Raw genomic sequence first — 27,601 nt, forward strand, 5'->3', positions numbered from 1 at the left:
GCAAGGAAACAGACGAAAGAAATGGCCCAACCCACCCCCATACACATGCCTTGATTCAATCCACTGACAGCACGTCAACCCCGGTATACCACATCGCTCCAATTCACTCTATTCTTTGCCCTCCTTTCACCCTCCTGCATGTTCAGGCCCCGGTCACACAAAATCTTTTTCACTCCATCTTTCCACCTCCAATTTGGTCTCCCTCTTCTCCTCGTTCCCTCCACCTCCGACACATATATCCTCTTGGTCAATCTTTCCTCACTCATTCTCTCCATGTGACCAAACCATTTCAAAACACCCTCTTCTGCTCTCTCAACCACGCTCTTTTTATTTCCACACATCTCTCTTACCCTTACGTTACTTACTCGATCAAACCACCTCACACCACACATTGTCCTCAAACATCTCATTTCCAGCACATCCATCCTCCTGCGCACAACTCTATCCATAGTCCACGCCTCGCAACCATACAACATTGTTGGAACCACTATTCCTTCAAACATACGAATAAAGTGCATATGAACGCGCACCTTCATAGAACATACAAACCTCCAACAGCCAGGATCGAACCTGGGACCCCTGTGCAAGAGGCAGGCATGCTAACCGCTAGGCTACGGGACTGTATAATAGGAAACAACTATTCGAAATACTGAGTACTCGAATACCCTTCAGCTCACAATGGTGAGCAATGGGGTCTATACTTGGTTGTTTCCGAACAGACGCACATAGCCAGCTGATAGCATTTTACCGAACCTAACTGTACACCGCGGAGGTATATGAATACGAATAAAGTGCATATGAATGCGCACCTTCATGGAACATACAAACCTCCAACAGCCAGGATCGAACCTGGGACCCCTGTGCAAGAGGCAGGCATGCTAACCGCTAGGCTATGGGACTGTATAATAGGAAACAACTATTCGAAATACTGAGTACTCGAATACCCTTCGTCTCACAAAGGTGAATACTCAGTATTTTGAATAGTTGTTTCCTATTATACAGTCACATAGCCTAGCGGTTAGCATGCCTGCCTCTTGCACAGGGGTCCCAGGTTCTATCCTGGCTGTTGGAGGTTTGTATGTTCTATGAAGGTGCGCATTCATATGCACTTTATTCGTATTCATATACCTCCGCGGTGTACAGTTAGGTTCGGTAAAACGCTATCAGCTGGCTATATGCGTCTGTTCGGAAACAACCAAGTATAGACCCCGTTGCTCACCATTGTGAGACGAAGGGTATTCGAGTACTCAGTATTTTGAATAGTTGTTTCCTATTATACAGTCCCATAGCCTAGTGGTTAGCATGCCTGCCTCTTGCACAGGGGTCCCAGGTTCGATCCTGGCTGTTGGAGGTTTGTATGTTCTATGAAGGTGCGCGTTCATATGCATTTTATTCGTATTCATATGCCTCCGCGGTGTACAGTTAGGTTCGGTAAAACGCTATCAGCTGGCTATGTGCGTCTGTTCGGAAACAACCAAGTATAGACCCCGTTGCTCACCATTGTGAGACGAAGGGTATTCGAGTACTCAGTATTTCGAATAGTTGTTTCCTATTATACAGTCCCATAGCCTAGCGGTTAGCATGCCTGCCTCTTGCACAGGGGTCCCAGGTTCAATCCTGGCTGTTGGAGGTTTGTATGTTCTATGAAGGTGCGCATTCATATGCACTTTATTCGTATTCATATACCTCCGCGGTGTACAGTTAGGTTCGGTAAAACGCTATCAGCTGGCTATGTGCGTCTGTTCGGAAACAACCAAGTTTAGACCCCGTTGCTCACCATTGTGAGACGAAGGGTATTCGAGTACTCAGTATTTCGAACAGTTGTTTCCTATTATACAGTCCCATAGCCTAGCGGTTAGCATGCCTGCTTCTTGCACAGGGGTCCCAGGTTCGATCCTGGCTGTTGGAGGTTTGTAAGTTGATTTTTTTTTTTTTTTCATACTATTTGCCATTTCCCACGTTTACGAGGTAGCGTTAAGAACAGAGGACTGGGCCTTAGAGGGAAAATCCTCACCTCGCCCCCTTCTCTGTTCCTTCTTTTGGAAAATTAAAAAAAAAAAAAAAAATGAGAGGGGAGGATTTCCAGCCACCCGCTCCCTCCCCTTTTAGTCGCCTTCTACGACACGCAGGGAATACGTGGGAAGTATTCTTTCTCCCCTATAAATATATATCTATTTTGCTTCGTCGCTGTCTCCCACGTTTGCGAGGTAGCGCAAGGAAACAGACGAAAGAAATGGCCCAACCCACCTACAAACACATGTATATACATACACATCCACAAACACACATATACATACCTATACATCTCAACCTATACATATATATACCCAAACAGATATATACATATATATTTTTTTTTTTTTATACTTTGTCGCTGTCTCCCGCGTTTGCGAGGTAGCGCAAGGAAACAGACGAAAGAAATGGCCCAACCCCCCCCATACACATGTATATACATACGTCCACACACCCAAATATACATACCTACACAGCTTTCCACGGTTTACCCCAGACGCTTCACATGCCTTGATTCAATCCACTGACAGCACGTCAACCCCGGTATACCACATCGCTCCAATTCACTCTATTCCTTGCCCTCCTTTCACCCTCCTGCATGTTCAGGCCCCGATCACACAAAATCTTTTTCACTCCATCTTTCCACCTCCAATTTGGTCTCCCTCTTCTTGCTCCCTCCACCTCCGACACATATATCCTCTTGGTCAATCTTTCCTCACTCATCCTCTCCATGTGCCCAAACCACTTCAAAACACCCTCTTCTGCTCTCTCAACCACGCTCTTTTTATTTCCACACATCTCTCTTACCCTTACGTTACTCACTCGATCAAACCACCTCACACCACACATTGTCCTCAAACATCTCATTTCCAGCACATCCATCCTCCTGCGCACAACTCTATCCATAGCCCACGCCTCGCAACCATACAACATTGTTGGAACCACTATTCCTTCAAACATACCCATTTTTGCTTTCCGAGATAATGTTCTCGACTTCCACACATTCTTCAAGGCCCCCAGAATTTTCGCCCCCTCCCCCACCCTATGATCCACTTCCGCTTCCATGGTTCCATCCGCTGCCAGATCCACTCCCAGATATCTAAAACACTTCACTTCCTCCAGTTTTTCTCCATTCAAACTCAATATACCACATCGTTCCAACCCACTCTACCCCCCGCAAGCCCCTCACCCTCCCGCACGTCCAGGCCCCGACCACCCAAAACCCCCTTCACTCCATCTTTCCACCCCCAATCCCGCCCCCCACCCCTCCCCCCCAACACACACATCCCCCCGGCCAATCTCCCCTCACTCACCCCCTCCATGTGACCAAACCACCTCAAAACACCCCCCTCCGCTCCCTCCACCACACTCTCCCTACCACCACTCATCTCTCTCACCCCCTCATCACCCACTCAATCAAACCACCTCACACCACACACCGTCCCAAAACATCTCACTTCAAGCACATCCACCCCCCCCCCGCACAACCCCATCCACAGCCCACGCCCCACAACCATACAACATCATTGGAACCACTATTCCTTCAAACATACCCACTTCTGCCCTCCGAGATAACATTCTCAACCCCCACACACTCCTCAACGCTCCCATACATAATATATATGACAGCTAGAGACTGAGTGCGAACGAATGGGGCCCCCGTTGTCCCTTCCCAGCGTAACCTCGCACACATTCGGGGGGAGGGGGTTGTTATTCCATGTGTTTTTTTCTTTCTTTTTTTTTCCCCCCCAAAAGAAGGAACAGAGAAGGGGGCCAGGTGAGGATGTTCCCTCTAAGGCCCAGTCCTCTGTTCTTAACGCTACCTCACTAACGCGGGAAATGGCGAATAGTATGAAGAAGTAGAAGAAGATATATGTTTGTGTATGTATATGTATGTATACATTGAAATGTATAGGTACATATATGTGCATGTGTGGGCATTTATGTATATACATGTGTATGTGGGTGGGATGGGCCATTCTTTCATCTGTTTCCTTGAAAACCTGAAGATGAAATTTTTTCAACTGTTGGTTACAAAATGAAAGTCATAAAGACCCTGGCAATGAATAGCCAAAATAATCAACCAACCAACTAAACACTACTTAAAAGATTTGAATGATTCTAGATTATCAATATGATACGATGCAGGTAAAGATACTAATAACTGTTTGCAACTTACGCGAAGAAGGCCTAGATGGAGAATGTGCAGCAGCTGATGGTGATGGTGACCTCTTCAGGTTAAGACTCACAGATGCCTTTTTGCCTTCACCTGGCAGTTTTTTTGTGTCTGTAGCTATCTTCAGCTCCTTCTCTACTGCATCCATATCCCCTTCTACTTTCATGTTGTCATCTATTGGTACCTCAGATGACAGACGACTCAGATCAGTGGGTTCAGTCAAGTCTTTACATATATCCTCTTCTTTATCTAAGCGCCCACTTCTCACATCATCACAACTATCTGGACAGTTGATTCTGTCTTCAGTACTACTATTACTACTAGTACTGATACTAATGTCCTCAATAGAACCACTTGCTTCTTTAGTGTCCTGGAAATTTATATTATCAAAAGTCAATAAATCAAAGAGAACATATTTGAGTACCTTTAGAACAACTGATCCAGTTTCAGCATTTGAAACAATATATGAAACTCAAGAAGAACATCAACAGCACAGTTCAGTCCACATACATCTTCATAGATCCTTAAGTCAATACATTTCCTTTACAAGATATCCTTCCATCTAAGTATACACATTCCCTACGTCTCATTTCTAAAGACCTTATATACTTGCTTTCTCTTCACACAGTAACACTATTCCATTTTCAATTTCATCAACCATTCCCTTGACAGCACTCAATCTTTTCTTATTTCTATACTCCTCACACCATCATCCATTCCCCATACCACAACAACATTTCAGGAAACTCAACTCAAGTGATTGAGCTCTGTTATCACATACCCACATATCACAAGTAGATTATCATATTATTTGCTCCATTCATTCAGAAAATTGGTTCCTCACTTTGTGGCTCATAGCTACCTTTCATTACTTTCCTTAACATCTCAGGCAAGTCTACTTTTCCTTACTCTTTCTGATATCTCAGTTTCCATTCTCATATCATTAATGAACATACCTAAATATTCAAGCTCTCACAACCTTTTCACAGTCTGTCCACTGAATCACAATCTACACACTAAATAAGTTATCAAGCACTACTAGCTTGAGTTTCCTTGATCTTTGTATATTTATTTTTTTTGCACACTCTCCTTACTGTTAGGTAGAAGTTGGTGGACAGCCACTCACTAGGGAGGTATATTACCAATACTATCAGCCAGGGTGTTGGGAGGGTTAACGACAGATGCCTAGTATGCCAGCACTTCAGTGGTTGTCAAGCTGCACTCTCAGACCCAAGTATACGTCTTTTCTTTCTAATTCACCCACATTTTGAGTGCTAACCTCAATATATGCAGTATATGCAACATATATAATCTCTCTTTGTCACACATAACACTTAACTCAAACATACATCTCATTCTTTGTAACTCCTTCGTAGCTCCTGAGGTGAGCATGATGCGAATATTTTTTCTGAGACTTTTCAACAATAGTTGAGGCTACGACTAGGCAACTAATAGTACAAACAGTAAAATAAGTCAGTTGGATATTCAAACAGAGGTTGGAAAAGTTAATGTATCAGTTGTTCCTGGTCATTATTTTCTAGGACCAATTGTTGCTGTTTACCTGCAGTCAGGCCATGTTTTTTCCAACTTTACTCTTACACCAGCAACTTCCTCTTATCTGCTTCTAACATACATAGTTATTTCCTTTATATAAGATCATATTTGCCCCTAAAAGCTTTCCTCCCATGGCATCCAACAACACATTCTATACATCTGTTTTTTCTTTATATGTTTTCTGGATGAAAAAAGCTAACACACACCTGCTTTTCTAATAATTTTCCAACAAACATTCTGAAGGGGATTACTTTGTCTGCACAAACTAATGATTTAATGTCTCCACTGTTTTAACAACAATGAATTAATCATTCCATGACCTTCTTTTACATCATACTTTCTATACCTAGCTATATATACCTCCAATTATTCAACAAAATTAATCACAGGAGTCCACAAAGGTAAAATCACCACCCCATCCACTCTTCTGGTATATTATCATTCTTCTATGTTCTTATTCAGACTATACAAAACCGTATGTCACCTCACCAGTTTTCTTTAAAGTCTCCCTGTCAATCAATGATCACAAAATAATTACGTATTTCTCATAAGCAGTGCACCCTCTGACATGACATAACAGAACAAAAAGAAAGCTTCTGATCCTGTAAAGCAGAGCTGATGAGCTGACAAGTCAATGAAAGTAATGAGAAACTGAAATAAAATAATAGGAGTCCTAAGGTGGAAGAGTCACTGTGAGTTGAATTAGCAAACTGTTCATCTATTTTCTTTAGGTATGTCTAATTCATACACCTATTCAGTATTTTGCAATAAATTTTCAAAATAATTTAACTGTAAAAGGTTTTATTTAGATATCTCCTCCCACTTTCCCCCATATATATATATATTCAGGTTGCATAATCTCTATAGGCAAATCACATCCTTTCCATAAATATCTTATTTCATGAAAGCAACTGTCATCTTCACATAAATTCACCTGAGGTTCATCCTTCTCCTGGCTTGTGGCTGTTGTATCATTAGACCGCAAACGAAGCAGCTGAGTGGCTTTTCTCCAACGTGACACACCCCGCACAGCAAACTTATTCAAGGCCTCTACATCTCCACAGCTAGCAGGACGAACTTCATAGAAGACAAATCTGAAAAGACAAAAACAAATGATATATCAAAAAGGAGCCAAGTAATAATTTTATGAATTTTAATTCTTTTCTTTTTTCGTACCTGCCTTCATTTCCCATCATAGTGAGGTAAGGCCAGGAACAAATTACTGAAACATTGAGGAAAATTCCTAACTTAATTCTTTCTTCTGTTTTCCTTTTAAAATTCCACAGTAAAAGATGAAATTTTTATTAAGCACTGAGCTAGGTTACATCCCAGATTAAGCCTTTTTGTAAGTTGCACAACAAGCAAAATTCAAACTACAATCATGGGTTTTAAGCTCTTAAAATGTTAGGGAACAAGTGAATCAAGTTTCATGAGTATATGATTAAACTTTTCAAGTAACAACAAAGATTATGTTGTAAGGTAACATGAGACTTTCAACATGAGAAGACAATGATAATAGAAAGATGATCTCTAAGTGTTTATAATGCTACACATGCGATAAAAAAAATCTTTATTAAGTTCCATGCTCAAAGTTGGAATTTTCTTCTAGTAATAAGCCAGATCAAGTTCCAGGTTAAATCTTTTTAAGAAAAATTTAAGCAAAATCCAGGCTAGAATTATTGAAAGGAGGGCAAGGAATAGAGTGAATTGGAGCGATGTGGTATACAGGGGTTGACGTGCTGTCAGTGGATTGAATCAAGGCATGTGAAGCGTCCGGGGTAAACCATGGAAAGCTGTGTAGGTATGTATATTTGTGTGTGTGGACGTGTGTATGTACATGTGTATGGGGGGGGTTGGGCCATTTCTTTCGTCTGTTTCCTTGCGCTACCTCGCAAACGCGGGAGACAGCGACAAAGTATAAAAAAAAAAAAAAAAAAAACTTATTTAATTCCTTAGATGTTTGGAAATAACTATATAAAGTTCCATGATCAAAGATGAAATTTTCTTCAAGTTATTCAAAAGCAGCATAACTGGTAAAATCCAAACTGAAGTTATGGGTCTCATGCCAATCAATTCTACAGATGATGGGAAATAACTGTTTAAATCTTAGAAGTACAGTAGCTTATTCAGATTTAGCAAGTTATGATTAAGATTGAGTTGCATGTTGGGTGTGAACCAATGATGGATGGAAATGATGACTGATGAATAGATGATGATGATAATGATGAAGGACAAAATGATCTCTTAAGTGAAGTGTTTGTCATGCTATACAGCAGACACATGAAAACTTTTAACTGTGATACCCTATTTCACTTTAAACTTTTGAAAAGTAATAGTTACATATAAATTCTAATCTATGATAAGAAAGCTGAGAGAGACAATCAAATATCATCTATACATTAGATAATGTAACAGTCACTAACAACTATTTCCCAATTAATTCGTCTTTCACTCTCAGTATAAGATTCTGCAAGTGCTAGCCTAATTTATAGCAGATGAAAATGTTACTATATACATGAAATTCTGCCATTGATGGACTGAACCAGGGCATGTGAAATGTCTGTGGTAAACCATGGAAAGGTCTGTGGGGCTTCAATGTGGAGAGGGAGCCGTGGTTTCAGTACATTACACATGACAGCACGTATATGGTTGTGAGTGGATATGGCCTTCCTCATCTGTTTCTTGGTGCTACCTAATTGACATAGGGGGTGGTGATGCTGTTTCCTGTGCAGCAGGGTGGCACCAGGATTGGATGAAGGTGAGCAAGTATGAATATGTACATGTGTATGTTTTTATTATCTTTTTTTTTTTTTTCTTTTTTTTTTTTTTTTGCTTTGTCGCTGTCTCCCGCGTTTGCGAGGTAGCGCAAGGAAACAGACGAAAGAAATGGCCCAATCCACCCCCATACACATGCCTTGATTCAATCCACTGACAGCACGTCAACCCCGGTATACCACATCGCTCCAATTCACTCTATTCTTTGCCCTCCTTTCACCCTCCTGCATGTTCAGGCCCCGATCACACAAAATCTTTTTCACTCCATCTTTCCACCTCCAATTTGGTCTCCCTCTTCTCCTCGTTCCCTCCACCTCCGACACATATATCCTCTTGGTCAATCTTTCCTCACTCATTCTCTCCATGTGACCAAACCATTTCAAAACACCCTCTTCTGCTCTCTCAACCACGCTCTTTTTATTTCCACACATCTCTCTTACCCTTACGTTACTTACTCGATCAAACCACCTCACACCACACATTGTCCTCAAACATCTCATTTCCAGCACATCCATCCTCCTGCGCACAACTCTATCCATAGTCCACGCCTCGCAACCATACAACATTGTTGGAACCACTATTCCTTCAAACATACCCATTTTTGCTTTCCGAGATAATGTTCTCGACTTCCACACATTCTTCAAGGCTCCCAGAATTTTCGCCCCCTCCCCCACCCTATGATCCACTTCCGCTTCCATGGTTCCATCCGCTGCCAGATCCACTCCCAGATATCTAAAACACTTCACTTCCTCCAGTTTTTCTCCATTCAAACTCACCTCCCAATTGAATTGACCCTCAACCCTACTGTACCTAATAACCTTGCTCTTATTCACATTTACTCTTAACTTTCTTCTTTCACACACTTTACCAAACTCAGTCACCAGCTTCTGCAGTTTCTCACATGAATCAGCCACCAGCGCTGTATCATCAGCAAACAACAACTGACTCACTTCCCAAGCTCTCTCATCCCCAACAGACTTCATACTTGCCCCTCTTTCCAAAACTCTTGCATTATCTTTTTTATTATTATTATCATACCTAGTCACTGTCTCACACGTTAGCGAGGTAGCACAAGGAAACAGACAAAAGAATGGCCCAACCCATCCACATACACATGTATATACATAAATGCCCACACACACACATATATATACCTATACATTTCAACGTATACATTTCTTTTTTTTTTTTGCTGTCTCCCGCGTTTGCGAGGTAGCGCAAGGAAACAGACGAAAGAAATGGCCCAACCCACCCCCATACACATGTATATACATACACATCCACACACGCAAATATACATACCTACACAGCTTTCCATGGTTTACCCCAGACGCTTCACATGCCCTGATTCAATCCACTGACAGCATGTCAACCCCGGTATACCACATCGATCCAATTCACTCTATTCCTTGCCCTCCTTTCACCCTCCTGCATGTTCAGGCCCCGATCACACAAAATCTTTTTCACTCCATCTTTCCACCTCCAATTTGGTCTCCCACTTCTCGTTCCCTCCACCTCCGACACATATATCCTCTTGGTCAATCTTTCCTCACTCATTCTCTCCATGTGCCCAAACCATTTCAAAACACCCTCTTCTGCTCTCTCAACCACGCTCTTTTTATTTCCACACATCTCTCTTACCCTTACATTACTTACTCGATCAAACCACCTCACACCACACATTGTCCTCAAACATCTCATTTCCAGCACATCCACCCTCCTGCACACAACTCTATCCATAGCCCACGCCTCGCAACCATACAAAATTGTTGGAACCACTATTCCTTCAAACATACCCATTTTTGCTTTCCGAGATAATGTTCTCGACTTCCACACATTCTTCAAGGCTTCCAGGATTTTCGCCCCCTCCCCCACCCTATGATCCACTTCCGCTTCCATGGTTCCATCCGCTGCCAGATCCACTCCCAGATATCTAAAACACTTTACTTCCTCCAGTTTTTCTCCATTCAAACTTACCTCCCAATTGACTTGACCCTCAACCCTACTGTACCTAATAACCTTGCTCTTATTCACATTTACTCTTAACTTTCTTCTTTCACACACTTTACCAAACTCAGTCACCAGCTTCTGCAGTTCTCACATGAATCAGCCACCAGCGCTGTATCATCAGCGAACAACAACTGACTCACTTCCCAAGCTCTCTCATCCACAACAGACTTCATACTTGCCCCTCTTTCTGTACACATACATATACATGTACATATTCATTCTTGCTACCTTCATCCATTCCCATCGCCACCCAGCCACACATGAAATGGCAACCCCCTCCCCTGAGCGCGTGTGAGGTAGCACCAGGAAAAGACAACAAAGGCCACATTCGTTCATACTCAGTCTTTAGCTGTCATGTGTAATGCGCAAACCACAGCTCCCTTTCCATATCCAGGCCCCACAAAACTTTCCATGGTTTACCCCAGACGCTTCACATGCCCTGGTTCAATCCATTGACAGCACGTCGACCCCGGTATACCACATCATTCCAATTCACTCTATTCCTTGCACGCCTTTCACCCTTCCATATGTTTAGGCACCAATCGCTCAAAATCTTTTTCACTTCATTCTTCCACCTCTAATTTGGTCACCCACTTCTCCTCATTCCCTCCACCTCTGACATATATATATTCACTTTGTTAATCTTTCCTCATTCACTCTTGCCATGTGACCAAAAAATTTCAATACACACTCTTCTGCTTTCTCAACCACACTCTCTTTATTACCACACATCTCTCTTACCCTTTCATTACTTACTCGATCAAACCACCTCATACCACATACTGTTCTCAAACATTTCATTTCCAACATATCCACCCCCCTCCGCGCAACCCTATATATAGCCCACGCCTTGCAACCATATAACATTGTTGGAACCACTATTTCTTCAAACATACCCATTTTTGCTTCCCAAGATAATGTTCTTGCCCTCCACACATTCTTCAACGCTCCCAGAACCTTCGCCCCCTCCCCCACCCAGCAACTCATTTCTGCTTCCATGGTTCCATCCGCTGCTAAATCCACTCCCAGATACCTAAAACACTTCACTTCCTCCAGTTTTCCTCCATTCAAACTTACCTCCCAATTTACTTGTCCCTCAGCCCTACTGAACTTAATTACCTAATAACATACGTATATGTATGTATGTATATATATATATATGTATATGTACATGTGTGTATATGTTTTTTTTTTTTTTTTTTTTTTATACTTTGTCGCTGTCTCCCGCGTTTGCGAGGTAGCGCGAGGAAACAGACGAAAGAAATGGCCCAACCCCCATACACACGTACATACACACGTCCACACACGCAAATATATATACCTACACAGCTTTCCATGGTTTACCCCAGACGCTTCACATGCCTTGATTCAATCCACTGACAGCACGTCAACCCCTGTATACCACATCGCTCCAATTCACTCTATTCCTTGCCCTCCTTTCACCCTCCTGCATGTTCAGGCCCCGATCACACAAAATCTTTTTCACTCCATCTTTCCACCTCCAATTTGGTCTCCCTCTTCTCCTCGTTCCCTCCACCTCCGACACATATATCCTCTTGGTCAATCTTTCCTCACTCATTCTCTCCATGTGCCCAAACCATTTCAAAACACCCTCTTCTGCTCTCTCAACCACGCTCTTTTTATTTCCACACATCTCTCTTACCCTTACGTTACTTACTCGATCAAACCACCTCACACCACACATTGTCCTCAAACATCTCATTTCCAGCACATCCATCCTCCTGCGCACAACTCTATCCATAGCCCACGCCTCGCAACCATACAACATTGTTGGAACCACTATTCCTTCAAACATACCCATTTTTGCTTTCCGAGATAATGTTCTCGACTTCCACACATTTTTCAAGGCTCCCAAAATTTTCGCCCCCTCCCCCACCCTATGATCCACTTCCGCTTCCATGGTTCCATCCGCTGACAGATCCACTCCCAGATATCTAAAACACTTCACTTCCTCCAGTTTTTCTCCATTCAAACTCACCTCCCAATTGAATTGACCCTCAACCCTACTGTACCTAATAACCTTGCTCTTATTCACATTTACTCTTAACTTTCTTCTTCCACACACTTTACCAAACTCAGTCACCAGCTTCTGCAGTTTCTCACATGAATCAGCCACCAGCGCTGTATCATCAGCGAACAACAACTGACTCACTTCCCAAGCTCTCTCATCCCCAACAGACTTCATACTTGCCCCTCTTTCCAGGACTCTTGCATTTACCTCCCTAACAACCCCATCCATAAACAAATTAAACAACCATGGAGACATCACACACCCCTGCCGCAAACCTACATTCACTGAGAACCAATCACTTTCCTCTCTTCCTACACGTACACATGCCTTACATCCTCGATAAAAACTTTTCACTGCTTCTAACAACTTGCCTCCCACACCATATATTCTTAATACCTTCCACAGAGCATCTCTATCAACTCTATCATATGCCTTCTCCAGATCCATAAATGCTATGTATATATATATATATATATATGTGTATGTGAGTGTATGTGTCTTACTTCGTCTGTTTCCAGGCACTACTCCACTAACGTGGGAAAAGGCGATCAAGTATGGAAAAAATACATATATATGAAATGCAGCTTTTAAGTGTCACATGAATTTTCCATACAAGTCAAAAATAGCATTGAAGTACACATAATATGTCAGCCAGCAATGTCTACAAAGGTATATGAACCTGTACATGACAAATACGAAAGATAAATATAGGGAATTTTGATTATAAACTCTTACTTCCTTAAATGCACATTTATCTTCTATCTCTCCATATATCATCTTTAAATCCAATCCTATTTACAAGAAAATTAAAGACAAAACCTTTCATTTTGTTCAACAAAGACCAATATGGCTCATGACAGCACAGGCCAAAATAATGCCTGAAATACTCAGAGACAGCTGCAGAAACATTATGACATACAATGAGGGGAAATTTAAGAAAGATGATGTCTAGAGAACTAATGAGACAGAAAGCTTTTGATTTCCCTTTCCCTCATTGAGCAGTAATCCATATTAGAGTGAATAAAATCCCAGTAGATATGAAATAGCAGCTTATAAGAAAAAAATTATGACACCTATACAACACTCCCAGCTTTTGAAAATAAGACTTTGTGATGATGATTATGTGAGTTTACAGGATAGGATGGCCGATGTGGTTACACCAAGCATGTTTATTATTACATGAAAGGACTGTGATATTTTGATTTGATGTGATTATCTGGAATTTACAAAGCATTTGAATCTAATGATTATTTTTGATGGCAACCATACAATACAACAGGTACTCAATTGTTCTTTTCATAAATGTACTGAACAGCTTCATCATCAATGTTTTAACTCTTAGGGTGAGTGTTCTCAATTATCACTTCACTCATTACTTGACCATATAATATAATTTTGTCCATGTATTCTCTTTGCACTAGCTTTCATTTACAATCACTTTACTCTGTATTTTTCATGTAATTCTTTTCCTGTTGGCCCTTTATTTGGTGTAACCATAACCAATATCTTTCTATGACTTACTTGTTTGTATTTCTCTTTTCTGAACTTCATTAAATGTTCCTCTGATATCTTTCTGTGACTTAGTTGCTTGCATTTCTCTTCCCTGGATTCCATCAAATTTTCCTCAGCACATCTGTGTGTCATGTCTAGGTCTTTCTGCATTTTCTTTGTCCTCTTTTGTGCTTACCATTTTTCTTACCCTTGTGTCATCCACGCAGCATCTTGTTTCATTTTATTCATATGTCTGTTCTTGTCACTTTCCATGATCAGAAAGAGCACTAGGACTAGTGCTGTCCTTTTACTCCTGAGAAAGTAACTCCTCATCTGATATAGTCCAATTTCCTCCTACCTTGAATTTTGTTTCATAAAAAGTCTTTGATCCTTTTTCCATACTCATTTTAATTCATGTTTTGCCACTTTTTGCACTAGACTCATATATTTCATTCGATCAAGTGCCTAAACAGAGTCAAGAAAAACTAAATCTGAATCCCATGTTTAATACAGCAAATCTCACCAGCACATCAGAAGATTCCAAGAATGCCACTGAAAATATGCCTATGCGATTTGCTCCATCTTAGAAAGTAATGCAAAACACAACTTATATGAGCACTAAACAACCTTCGGACAAAAATTCTGGACTTTGGTATCATTCTCTGAGTTTGAAAATGACTCACATCACCCAACTTCAGAAAGGAGGAAGAAAAGCAATCCTTAAAAACTACTGAACAACTTAACTGCCAGTTTCAACATTTAGACTCATGGGCTAAACGAAATCAAATTACCTACATAATCCTGGAGAATAAGGTGTCAGGATGGAAAGACCATGCCTCACTAAACTGCTAGTCCATTGCAATAAGATTGTAGAGGCATTGGAAAGCAAACAAAATGCAAATGCAATAAATACAAACTTTATAAAAACCTTAAATGAATGTGACAATGGTGCTACAAAGAACACAACTGGGTAATTCTATATAAAAAAATGATTCATTACATACAGAATACATGCATGCTCACATCCTATATACTGCACCATTTCCATATTTTACAACATAATAAATGCATACTCACACAGTTTTTGACATCCTTTCCAAGTTTTACAAAGTTAATCTGTTTGTTCAGGTGAAGCTTCCGCAAAAAATTTCTTGACCTTTTGTCGTGTTAAAAATTCTACTTCTAAATTAAATGTACTTGGTAATTTCTACTTTCAATTTAATGTATTTCAATCACAAGTATTTTGAAGAGTACTTCACAATACAAAGTATTTCACAGTCACCTCAAAGCATAATTCCAACAAGAATAAGTAAAGTGCTACTAATTCATGGAGCTGTAAATTTCCTGCACTACTGGTTTGGTATTGTGCACTAACTGCATCCAACAAAATGTTTTGAGTCCAAAACCAGGTAAATGAGTAGGGTGATGCATTATGAACAGGTAAAGCATTATGAACAATGAAAGATGCTACACTTACCCCTAATTAGTTATTCTTCACCTTAAGCATTTCCAGGACTTTGTCATTAGACTTACCGGCTTCTTTCCATCACTGGGGCACACACCTCCTTATAAGACCGAGTAAGCTCTTGCCTTCTTCTGATTAAAAGCCATTTTGTGTTGTGGACATGACGAATAAGTTCCTGTAAGCCTCGAGGTAATTCTAAAGTTGCTTCCCAACCGTGGCTATCCTCTGCACTCAATGCCAAGCCTATGGATGGATATTTTATGATGCATTCAGAAATTAGAACAATGGATACTTTTCATACATATTTGCTATTTCCTACACTAGCAAAGTAGCATCAAGAACAGAGGACTGAGCCTTAGAGGAAAAATTCTCACCTGGGCCCCTTTTCTGTTCCTTCCTCTAGAAAAACAAAAACGGGAGGGGAGAATTTCCAGCTCCCTGCTCCCACCTCTTTCAGTCACCTTCTACAACACACATGAAATACATGGGAAGTATTCCTTCTCCCCTATCCCCAGAGATAAAAGTAATGGATATAACCACTATAATTTACATGAATGTGACAAGATATGACTGCTCTTATGCTGTCTACTTTTAGGAAGTACCACACAAGCATAACATTAACATATACCAGGGCATGTGAAACATCTGGGATAAACCATGGAAAGGTCTGTAGGGCCTGGATGTAGATAGGAAGCTGTGGTTTCTGTGCATTACACATGACAGATATAGACTAAGTGTGAATGAATGTGGCCTTTTTTGTTTGTTTTCCTGGTGCTAACTTGCTGAAGCAGGGGATAGCAATGAAGTTTCCTGTAGGGTGGGGTAGTGCCAGGAATGGATGAAGGCAAACAAGTACGTACATATGTACATGTGTATATATGTATATGTCTGTGTATGTGTATGTAAATGTATTTATATGTGTATAGGTTGATATGTATATGCGTGTGTGTATGGGTGTTTATATACAGAGACTTTTGGATGTTAATGTGCTGAGAGGTGCAACTGGAGGGATGTCTGATCATTATCTTGTGGAGGCGAAGGTGAAGATTTGTAGGGGTTTTCAGAAAAGAAGAGAGAATGTTGGGGTGAAAAGAGTGGTGAGAGTAAGTGAGCTTGGGAAGGAGACTTGTGTGAGGAAGTACCAGGAGAGACTGAGTACAGAATGGAAAAAGGTGAGAACAAAGGATGTAAGGGGAGTGGGGGAGGAATGGAATGTATTTAGGGAAGCAGTGATGGCTTGTGCAAAAGATGCTTGTGGCATGAAAAGCATGGGAGGTGGGCAGATTAGAAAGGGTAGTGAGTGGTGGGATGAAGAAGTAAGATTATTAGTGAAAGAGAAGAGAGAGGCATTTGGACGATTTTTGCAGGGAAATAATGCAAATGACTGGGAGATGTATAAAAGAAAAAGGCAGGAGGTCAAGAGAAAGGTGCAAGAGGTGAAAAAAAGGGCAAATGAGAGTTGGGGTGAGAGAGTATCATTAAATTTTAGGGAGAATAAAAAGATGTTCTGGAAGGAGGTAAATAAAGTGCGTAAGATGAGGGAACAAATGGGAACTTCAGTAAAGGGGGCTAATGGGGAGATGATAACAAGTAGTGATGATGTGAGAAGGAGATAGAGTGAGTATTTTGAAGGTTTGTTGAATGTGTTTGATGATAGAGTGGCAGATATAGGGTGTTTTGGTCGAGGTCGTGTGCAAAGTGAGAGGGTTAGGGAAAATGATCTGGTAAACAAAGAAGAGGTAGTAAAAGCTTTGTGGAAGATGAAAGCCGGCAAGGCAGCGGGTTTGGATGGTATTGCAGTGGAATTTATTAAAAAAGGGGGTGGCTGTATTGTTGACTGGTTGGTAAGTTTATCTAATGCATGTATGATTCATGGTGAGGTGCCTGAGGATTGGCGGAATGCTTGCATAGTGCCATTGTACAAAGGCAAAGGGGATAAAAGTGAGTGCTCATATTACAGAGGTATAAGTTTGTTGAGTATTCCTGGGAAATTATATGGGAGGGTATTGATTGAGAGGGTAAAGGCATGTACAGAGCATCAGATTGGGGAAGAGCAGTGTGGTTTCAGAAGTGGTAGAGGATGTGTGGATCAGGCGTTTGCTTTGAAGAATGTATGTGAAAAATACTTAGAAAAGCAAATGGATTTGTATGTAGCATTTATGGATCTGGAGAAGGCATATGATAGAGTTGATAGAGATGCTCTGTGGAAGGTATTAAGAATATATGGTGTGGGAGGCGAGTTGTTAGAAGCAGTGAAAAGGTTTTATCGAGGATGTAAGGCATGTGTACATGTAGGAAGAGAGGAAAGTGATTGGTTCTCAGTGAATGTAGGTTTGCGGCAGGGGTGTGTGATGTCTCCATGGTTGTTTAATTTGATTATGGATGGGGTTGTTAGGGAGGTGAATGCAAGAGTTTTGGAAAGAGGGGCAAGTATGCAGTCTGTTGTGGATGAGAGAGCTTGGGAAGTGAGTCAGTTGTTGTTCGCTGACGATACAGCTCTGGTGGCTGATTCATGTGAGAAACTGCAGAAGCTGGTGACTGAGTTTGGTAAAGTGTGTGAAAGAAGAAAGCTGAGAGTAAATGTGAATAAGAATAAGGTTATTAGGTACAGTAGGGTTGAGGATCAAGTTAACTGGGAGGTAAGTTTGAATGGAGAAAAACTGGAGGAAGTAAAGTGTTTTAGATATCTGGGAGTGGAATTGGCAGCAGATGGAACCATGGAAGTGGAAGTGAATCATAGGGTGGGGGAGGGGGCGAAAATTCTGGGAGCGTTGGAGAATGTGTGGAGGTCGAGAACATTATCTCGGAAAGCAAAAATGGGTATGTTTGAAGGAATAGTGGTTCCAACAACGTTATATGGTTGCGAGGCGTGGGCTATGGATAGAGTTGTGCGCAGGAGGGTGAATGTGCTGGAAATGAGTTGTTTGAGGACAATATGTGGTGTGAGGTGGTTTGATCGAGTAAGTAATGTAAGAGTAAGAGAGATGTGTGGAAATAAAAAGAGTGTGGTTGAGAGAGAGGAAGAGGTTGTTTTGAAATGGTTTGGTCACATGGAAAGAATGAGTGAAGAAAGATTGACTAAGAGGATATATGTGTCAGAGGTGGAGGGAAGGAGAAGTGGAAGACCAAATTGGAGGTGGAAAGTGATCGGGGCCTGAACATGCAGGAGGGTGAAAGGCATGCAAGGAATAGAGTGAATTGGAACAATGTGGTATACCGGGGTCAACGTGCTGTCAATGGATTGAACCAGGGCATGTGAAGCATCTGGGGTAAACCATGGAAAGTTTTGTAGGGCCTGGATGTGGAAAGGGAGCTGTGGTTTCAGTGCATTATACATGACAGCTAGAGACTGAGTGTGAACAAATGTGGCCTTTGTTGTCTTTTCCTAGCGCTACCTCACGCACATGTGGGGGGAGGGGGTTTTCATTTCATGTGTGGTGGGGTGGCGACGGGAATGAATAAGGGCAGACAGTATGAATTATGTACATGAGTATATATGTAGATGTCTGTGTGTGTATATATATATGTAAACGTTGAGATGTATAGGAATGTATATGTGCGTGTGTGGACATGTATGTATATACATGTGTGTATATTATTTATTTATTTTATTTTGCTTTGTCGCTGTCTCCCGCGTTAGCGAGGTAGCGCAAGGAAACAGACGAAAGAATGGCCCAACCCGCCCACATACACATGTATATACATACACGTCCACACACGCAAATATACATACCTATACATCTCAATGTACACATATATATACACACACAGACATATACATATATACACATGTACATAATTCATAGTCTGCCTTTATTTGTTCCCACTGCCACCTCGCCACACATGGAATAACAACCCCCTCCCCCCCTCATGTGTGCGAGGTAGCACATGGAAAAGACAGCAAAGGCCCCATTCGTTCACACTCAGTCTCTAGCTGTCATGTAATAATGCACTGAAACCACAGCTCCCTTTCCACATCCAAGCCCCACACAACATACATTTATTATTATTATTATTTGCTTTGTCGCTGTCTCCCGCGTTTGCGAGGTAGCGCAAGGAAACAGACGAAAGAAATGGCCCAACTTTTTTTGTACTTCTGCTATCACTAGCACTTAACACATAGTCATCTCGACACTGTTACTGTGGTTATAACTTTCAAAAACTTGCAAACCTTGCCAAGGTAAACATTACAAAATAATCAGTATATGCAATGCTAAAACATGATTTCACTATGGGGCTGACTCCAAAAGCCCTTGCACTATTATACTGATAAAGTATGCCAATAAAACAGAAAACAAAAAGCCACACACACACACACACTCGTCACCATCACTGTCCCCCTACCTTTTTTCCCACTCTGTTTTTTTTATCACTACTGTCTCTATCTCTTTAATCACTACAATGCTAACAACTACCATATAGTTACAACAGTAGGGGAACTGTAATTATAAGTTGTTCCTCATACAAAATTTACCATTTACAAAGTATAGGGAAAGGCCTCATCTTCTGAACTCTCTTTATTATCATACAACTTTTCAAACTTTGCATGCCAGCAGCACTCATAAATTCATCACTCAATTTATCATATTCATCCAAGACTCTTACACTATGAAAGTCATTGTTTACAACTTTTGCAAAATGTTTCTTGTTTGCTTTCATGATCATTTTTTTCATACTTGTTCACCATGTCCTGCATTAGTGAAGTAGTGCCAGGAACAGATGAAGAAAGGTCACACTCGCTCACAACCATTCTATAGCTGTCATGTGTAATGCACCAAAACAACAACCCACTATCTATAACCAGGTCCCACAGACCTTTCCATGGTTTACCCAGCAGCTTCAAATGCCCTGGTTGAATCCACTGACAGCATGTCAAATTCCATTTTCTATGATATCTAATGTTTACTCACCTTGCTCAAGAACTTCAATGAGTTGTGGTGTAAGATGAGTATGCCGCAGAAGAGTTGCAGAGAGAAGGCGACCAGCTTCTTCAATTGGGTGATCCAATGAAAAATTGGTATGCAAAGAGTGGCGTCCTGAGTGCCGTATTTCTCGATCACACATTGAAAGGTACATCTGAACATATGGATCCTGAAGAGAAACATTAGCCATAGATAACTGTGCACAGGTCGTAGGAAGGCACAATTCTGCAGTAGGAAGGCACAATTCTACTGTAAACCTTATATCCTAATTATCATCCTCAAATGCCAGGGAATTCACAATAACTGCTCACAATAACAACAAACAAATGAGGTCCAAAGATTTTGTTTCCAATTAGAAATAAAACAAATAATGCAAAAGTAAAGGATTACAAATTAAAGAATTACATGTATAAGTAAAGGGTGTGTACAAAAAAATAACTTATATGACCATAGTAAAATGCTACACTTAAGGTATAAGGGTGGTGCAAAAGATACCTAAGGTAATACAGAAACAAGTAAGCTAACCTAATTTATATGGCATCAGATGTACTTAAAGATAAGGACTAATTCCCTTGACAAAGACAGGGTGGAAAACAGTGAGCTTTGTAGTCTAAATCTAGTTTTTTAAGTTTACTGCTATTCATAGGTAAATATTTAAACAATATCTTGGAAAGCAAAAATGGCTAAGTTTGAAGGAAAAGTGGTTCCAACAATGTTATATGGTTGTGAGGCGTGGGCTATAGATAGAGTTGTAAGGAGGAGGGTGGATGTGCTGGAAATGAGATGTTTGAGGACAATATGTGGTGTGAGGTGGTTTGATTGAGTAAGTGATAATAGGGGAAGAGAGAAGTGTGGAAATAAAAAGAGTGTGGTTGAGAGAGCAGAAGAGTGTGTTTTGAAATGGTTTGGTCACATGGAGAGAATGAGTGAGGAGAGATTGACCAAGAGGATATATGTGTCAGAAGTGGAGGGAACGAGGAGAAGTGGGAGACCAAACTGGAGGTGGAAAGATGGAGTGAAAAAGATTTTGAGTGATTGGGGCCTGAACATGCAGGAGGGTGAAAGGCATGCAAGGAATACAGTGAATTGGAACGATGTGGTATACCAGGGTCGACGTGCTATCAATGGATTGAACCAGAGCATTTGAAGCGTCTGGGGTAAACCATGGAAAGTTCTGTGGGGCCTGGATGTGGAAAGGGAGCTGTGGTTTCAGTGCATTATTACATGACAGCTAGAGACTGAGTGTGAATGAATGTGGCTTTTGTTGTCTTTTCCTAGCGCTACCTCGCACACATGATGGGGGAGGGGGTTTGTTATTTCATGTGTGGCGGGGTGGCGATGGGAATGAATAAAGGCAGACAGTATGAATTTTGTACATGTGTATATATGTATGTCTGTGTGTGTATACATATGTATACGTTGAGATGTATAGGTACGTATATTTGCATGTGTGGACGTGTATGTATATACATGTGTATATGGGAGGGTTGGGCCATTCTTTCGTCTGTTTCCTTGCACTACCTCGCTAACGTGAGAGACAGCGACGAAGCAAAATATATAAAATAAAATAAATAATCTACATATAAGCATGAGAATAAAGTGAGCTGACATACCTTATATGGCCATGAGAAAGCCTTAATGCTAATGTATAATTTCCCAGACAGAAGCAGAGGGAAAGGGTTAGCCTAGTTGCTCACATTCACAAAATGACACTTACCACAATTTACGGCTACTGTTTACATATATTTACGTAAATCTTTACACACACATATTTACACATACGTACATTCATTTCCTTATATATTTACAATTCAGAATTACTTCCAAAGAGTGGTGGTCTCTGTTATAAGTTCCTACAGTGACCAAAAGACACAGCAGCTATAAATATATCACATATCAACAGGTTGTTGAAAATACACCCACAAAAATGAGCACTCATAATGACTCCCAAAACTTGCTTTGCAAATGACTTGAGGCAGTTAAGAGTTATCAGACTTTTACCCTCCCTGTTATCAACAGTATTTTTGAAACTAAGCATGTTTCCTTCAAAATCATTTCATATATTGCATAAACAAATACATGAGACCTCACCCCATCACCCTTTATTCATTCTATTCTTTCACTTTCAATTCAAAGTTCACAAAATCTACCTGTGTTTTTCCCTCCATCAAAGCTGAGAGGAAATAATCAGCCATATTTGAGAAGTAGGAGTCTATTTCAACCTGAGGACTCGAATTTGGTCCCTGTGGTCTTGATTTCTTGTTTGACAGTGGATCAACAGGACGAGGAAGTTTAACATCTCCAGGAGTCGTGACAGATCCTGGAGTTGTTGCAGAGGAGCCAGTTCTTGCTTCACCCTTCTCCTCATCATATGGGTCAGGTGGCTGAACAGTCTACAAAGTTCAAAATAACATTTAAGAACATGTGTGCACACGTAGGCTTATAATTACACAGGAACATGCTTATGGTTGATACAGTGTTGTTTACTGAGAGTGATGAGAAGCTGCAGAAGGTTGTACGTGTGTTTTATGATGTGTTTTAAGCATAGGTGATTGAAAGTTAATGTAAGTTCACGTAAAGTAACAGTGTTTGAAAGGGAACAGAGTAAAAGCATAAATTCTGCAAAGCCCTATAGAGTGTGAGAAGAAAGTGTACCTAACTGTGTTACATATATGGGGGGAGAAAGACTGAAAGAGGTGACAGGATTTAAGTATTTAGGAGCTATCCCAGGTAAATTTGGAGATATGGAAGGAGAGATATGGGAGAGAGCAGTATAGGGTAGAAGAGTCATTGGGTCCCTTAATAGAATAATGAAGGGTAGAGGTGTAAGTACGGAAGCAAAAAAGGATTAAGGGACAGCACAGTCCTCCCAACCCTAACCTATGCAACCAAAACATGGATATGGGATGATTCAAAGAAGTTAAGAATCCAGGCTATGGAAATGAGTTATTTCAGAGGAGCATGTAGTATGACCTGATGGAATGAAGAAAGTAATGAAGGGGTGTATGAGAGATCTGGTAGAGCAGGGAATGAAAGGGGAATAAGTTGTGGAGTGGTAAAGTGGGTGAAATGTAGTACTCTGAGGTGGTTTGGGCATGTGGAAAGAATGCAAGACAAAGAGTTTCCATGTAGACTGAATGTTATTACAATTAAAGGGTTGGTGTGAGAGGAAAACCATCTATGGCATGAGGAAATATGGTGGAAGAGTACAGGAGGGAGAGAAATGGGTGAAGAATGCATAGAATGGTGCATGCAAAGAAGACATGTTAGGACAGGATAGATGGAGACTCTTTTGCCATGGCCACTCCCTTGATGGAAATTCCTGGAGGGAATGGGCATCAGATACATAAATAGATAGATAGATGAACAAATGAATAATATAATTCTTTATACACAATTGCATCTGCCTTAGCTAGGTAACATCAGGAACAAATGAACACTGGTCTCAATGGCAAACATCCACTTTCTCCCTGTCAAAACAATGTGACAGAGCTTCCATCTGCCAATGGCCTGTTAAAGGCGAGGCAGTGAAGGCTGAGAAACAGAAATGAAGTTCACTAATTATGGAGACTTTTGCCATGGCCAACTATTAAGGGAGTTCCCAAAACGAAGTCATCAGAGATTTAGATACATACATAGGATAAAGAAGTGAAGTTGCTACTGAAAGAGAAGAGTTGTATGAGCATTAACTGCAGGCAAAGAGTGTAAGTAATTCAGAGATGCATTAAACTAAGTGGCAGAAGATCAAGAGGAAGAGGCAAGGGCTGAAAAAGAAGGTAAACGAAAGATGGGATGAGAGAGCATCAACAATCTCCAGAAAGAATGAGATATAGTTAAGGATGATGATGAACAGTGTGAAGAGAACAAGAAAACAATTGGATGAATTATTGAAGATGGGGAAGTGGTAACAAACAAAGAAGAGATAAAGTGGAAAAGGAGTATTCTGAAGTACTGATGAATGTATTACAAGATAGGACAGTATAGTGGCATGTTTTGGGTGAAGAGGTACAAAGAGAAAAAGTCAAGGCAAATTATGTGGTGAAAATCAAGGAGGCAGTGAAAGCAAAGAAGCTGGAGTGGACAGCATTGCAGATGAATTTCTCAAGAAAGGGGGTGACATTGCTGATGATTGGTTATTTAGGATTTTCAATATAAGTATCGCTCAAGGTGAGGTGCCAGAAGACTGGCAGAATGCTTGTAGAGTGCTTCTGCATGAATGGCATGGTGAACAAAAGTTAATGTTCAAGTACATAGGTATAAGCATTAGTAAACCTAGTAAGGTGCAAGAGATAGAGGAAATTGGGAAGGTAGTGGCACGCACAGAGAGAATCATATTAAGGGGAGGAACTATGTACAGCTTCAGAAATGGAAGAGGATATGTGGACCAGGCATTTGCTTTGATAAATACTTCAAGAATGATAAGGCTTTGAATTTGGCAATTATGGGTCAGGAGAAAACATATGATAGGCTTGAGAGAGGTGCTTTGTACATGCTAAGTATTTATGGTGAAGAAGAGCTACGAGAACCAGTGAGGGGTCTTTATCAAGAGAGTACGGCATGTGTGTTATTGCTGTTTTTGTCACAAAACAACACTATTACAGTAAATGGATGGTTAATCTAGCCAATCTCATATAGTCTAAAAGAGGTGAAAGTTTTGATAATTTCTCTCATTCCCAGATCACAGCTGATATCATATCTTATATTCAGTTGTTGTAATTGAATAATCCAATAAACAGCACACCTGACATCCTGCTCTCATGAATTCAGCTGATATCCATTTTTCATGCCCTAATTCCCATGGTGTTGCTAGCTGACCACGTGCCAGACAACTTGCATACACCCCTACCAGCATGGCAAGTGCCCTTTCAGTATCCACTAATGGAGAGGAAAGAGTACTTGCATCCAAAACCTGCAAAAGAGAAAACTTTCATGAGAAAACTGCAGATGTCTTGAGGCACAAGGGCACATTTGCATAACTTTACAACCGAAAAAATGCCACATTAGAATAACGTACAGAAGAAGAAAGACCCATACACTCATGTACATACATATACACATACACATACATTTACATTTATTTTTCTTTATCATACTTGGTCGCCGTTTCCCGCATCAGCAAGGTAGTGCCAGGAAACAGACAAAGAACAGCCCATCCACTCATATACATACACATTTTTCTTCTTTTCTTTCAAACTATTCGCCATTTCCCGAATTAGCGAGGTAGCGTTAAGAACAGAGGACTGGGCCTTTGAGGGAATACCCTCACCTGGCCCAATTCTCTGTTCCTTCTTTTGAAAAAAAAAAAAAAAAAAAAAAAAAAAAAAAAAAAACGAGAGGGGAGGATTTCCAGCCCCCGCTCCCTCCCCTTTTAGTCGCCTTCTACGACACGCAGGGAATACGTGGGAAGTATTCTTAATCTCCTATCCCCAGGGATATGTTATTAATATAAATACATAAATTCATTCGTTCTTAATTTGAATTAATCATGTATTGTAATTCCATACTACGCGTCTTGGGTGGGAAAACCTTAACCAACTATTAAAGTCAACTAACTGCAAACAGCCAGCAATATATACATGCATAGACTTGAGGTAGCACAACACTATAGTCTGGTTATATTGAATAGGCAAGATCCATTCACTTGTGTAATTTTTTTCCAAAGCAAACAACCTACATTCAACTTAATTAGGGAGCTAAAGTATTACCACATTTACAAATATTGTATTTTGTTCTTGAAAAATAAAACTGCATTTGAAATTATAATACATACTTCAACTTTTTCCATCTGAAAAAAAAAATCATGCTGAAAATGCCACTCATATGGATGCAAATATAGATGCAATCACTTGTTATCCAACCATGCAATATGTATGTATGTGATTATTATATGATCAATATATATGTGTTATGGGAAGAGAGTTTTAAATTCGTATTGCCCCATCTCTTAACGTTGAAAGTACATACTATGTCTATTCACATACATAACTCCCAGCCTAAGCCAGGTAGAATTTATCGACCATACACATATATACATATATATATATGTTGTATGGTTGTATGGTTGCGAGGCGTGGGCTATGGATAGAGTTGTGCGCAGGAGGGTGGATGTGCTGGAAATGAGATGCTTGAGGACAATGTGTGGTGTGAGGTGGTTTGATCGAGTAAGTAATGTAAGGGTAAGGGAGATGTGTGGAAATAAAAAGAGCGTGGTTGAGAGAGCAGAAGAGGGTGTTTTGAAATGGTTTGGGCACATGGAGAGAATGAGTGAGGAAAGATTGACCAAGAGGATATATGTGTCGGAGGTGGAGGGAATGAGGAGAAGTGGGAGACCAAATTGGAGGTGGAAAGATGGAGTGAAAAAGATTTTGAGTGATCGGAGCCTGAACATGTAGGAGGGTGAAAGGCGGGCAAGGAATAGAGTGAACTGGATCGATGTGGTATACCGGGGTTGACGTGCTGTCAGTGGATTGAATCAGGGCATGTGAAGCGTCTGGGATAAACCATGGAAAGTTGTGTGGGGCCTAGATGTGGAAAGGGAACTGTGGTTTTGGTGCATTATACATGACAGCTAGAGACAGTGTGAACAAATGCGGCCTTTGTTGTCTTTTCGTAGCGCAACCTCGCGCACGTGCAGGGGGAGGAGGGTGTCATTTCATGTGTGGCGGGGCGGCGACGGGAATGAATAAAGGCAGCAAGTATGAATTATGTACATGTGTATATATGTATATGCCTGTGTATGTATCTACTGTATACGTTGAATTGTATAGGTATGATTATGTGCGTGTGTGGACTTGTATGTATATGCATGTGTATGTGGGTGGGTTGGGCCATTCTTTCGTCTGTTTCTTTGTGCTACCTCGCTAATGCAAGAGACAGCAACAAAGTATAATAAAAAAAATAATTAATATATAAATAAATGCCCATACATGCCCATATACATACATATACATATCAACATATACACATATACATTCACATACACATATACACATGAACATATTCATACTTGCTTGCCATCACTTCATCCATTCCTGGTGCTACCCCGCCCCACAGGAAACAGCATCACTACCCCATAAACCTTTCCATGGTTTACCCCAGGCATTTCACATGCCCAAGTTCAGTCCATTGACAGCATATTTTTTTTTCTGTCATTCTTTCTTTCA

At 40.7% G+C, this 27,601-nt stretch overlaps 1 protein-coding gene across 2 annotated transcripts in view; it reads right to left on the reverse strand.

Annotated features, from left to right (window-relative positions):
• HERC2 (E3 ubiquitin-protein ligase HERC2) overlaps positions 1-27,601 on the reverse strand; it is a 278,100-nt gene that overhangs the window by 197,245 nt on the left and 53,254 nt on the right. For both annotated transcript variants that reach the window (XM_071676734.1, XM_071676733.1), the window contains exons 24-29: positions 25,180-25,347; positions 22,589-22,831; positions 20,427-20,607; positions 15,585-15,759; positions 6,678-6,837; positions 4,193-4,559 (exon numbers count right to left, since the gene is read on the reverse strand). In XM_071676734.1, the coding sequence (XP_071532835.1) occupies positions 4,193-4,559; positions 6,678-6,837; positions 15,585-15,759; positions 20,427-20,607; positions 22,589-22,831; positions 25,180-25,347 (1,294 nt within the window). The remainder of the gene's footprint in view (positions 1-4,192; positions 4,560-6,677; positions 6,838-15,584; positions 15,760-20,426; positions 20,608-22,588; positions 22,832-25,179; positions 25,348-27,601) is intronic.

Source organism: Panulirus ornatus, chromosome 23, assembly GCF_036320965.1.
Source record: "Panulirus ornatus isolate Po-2019 chromosome 23, ASM3632096v1, whole genome shotgun sequence".
NCBI lineage: Eukaryota > Metazoa > Arthropoda > Malacostraca > Decapoda > Palinuridae > Panulirus > Panulirus ornatus.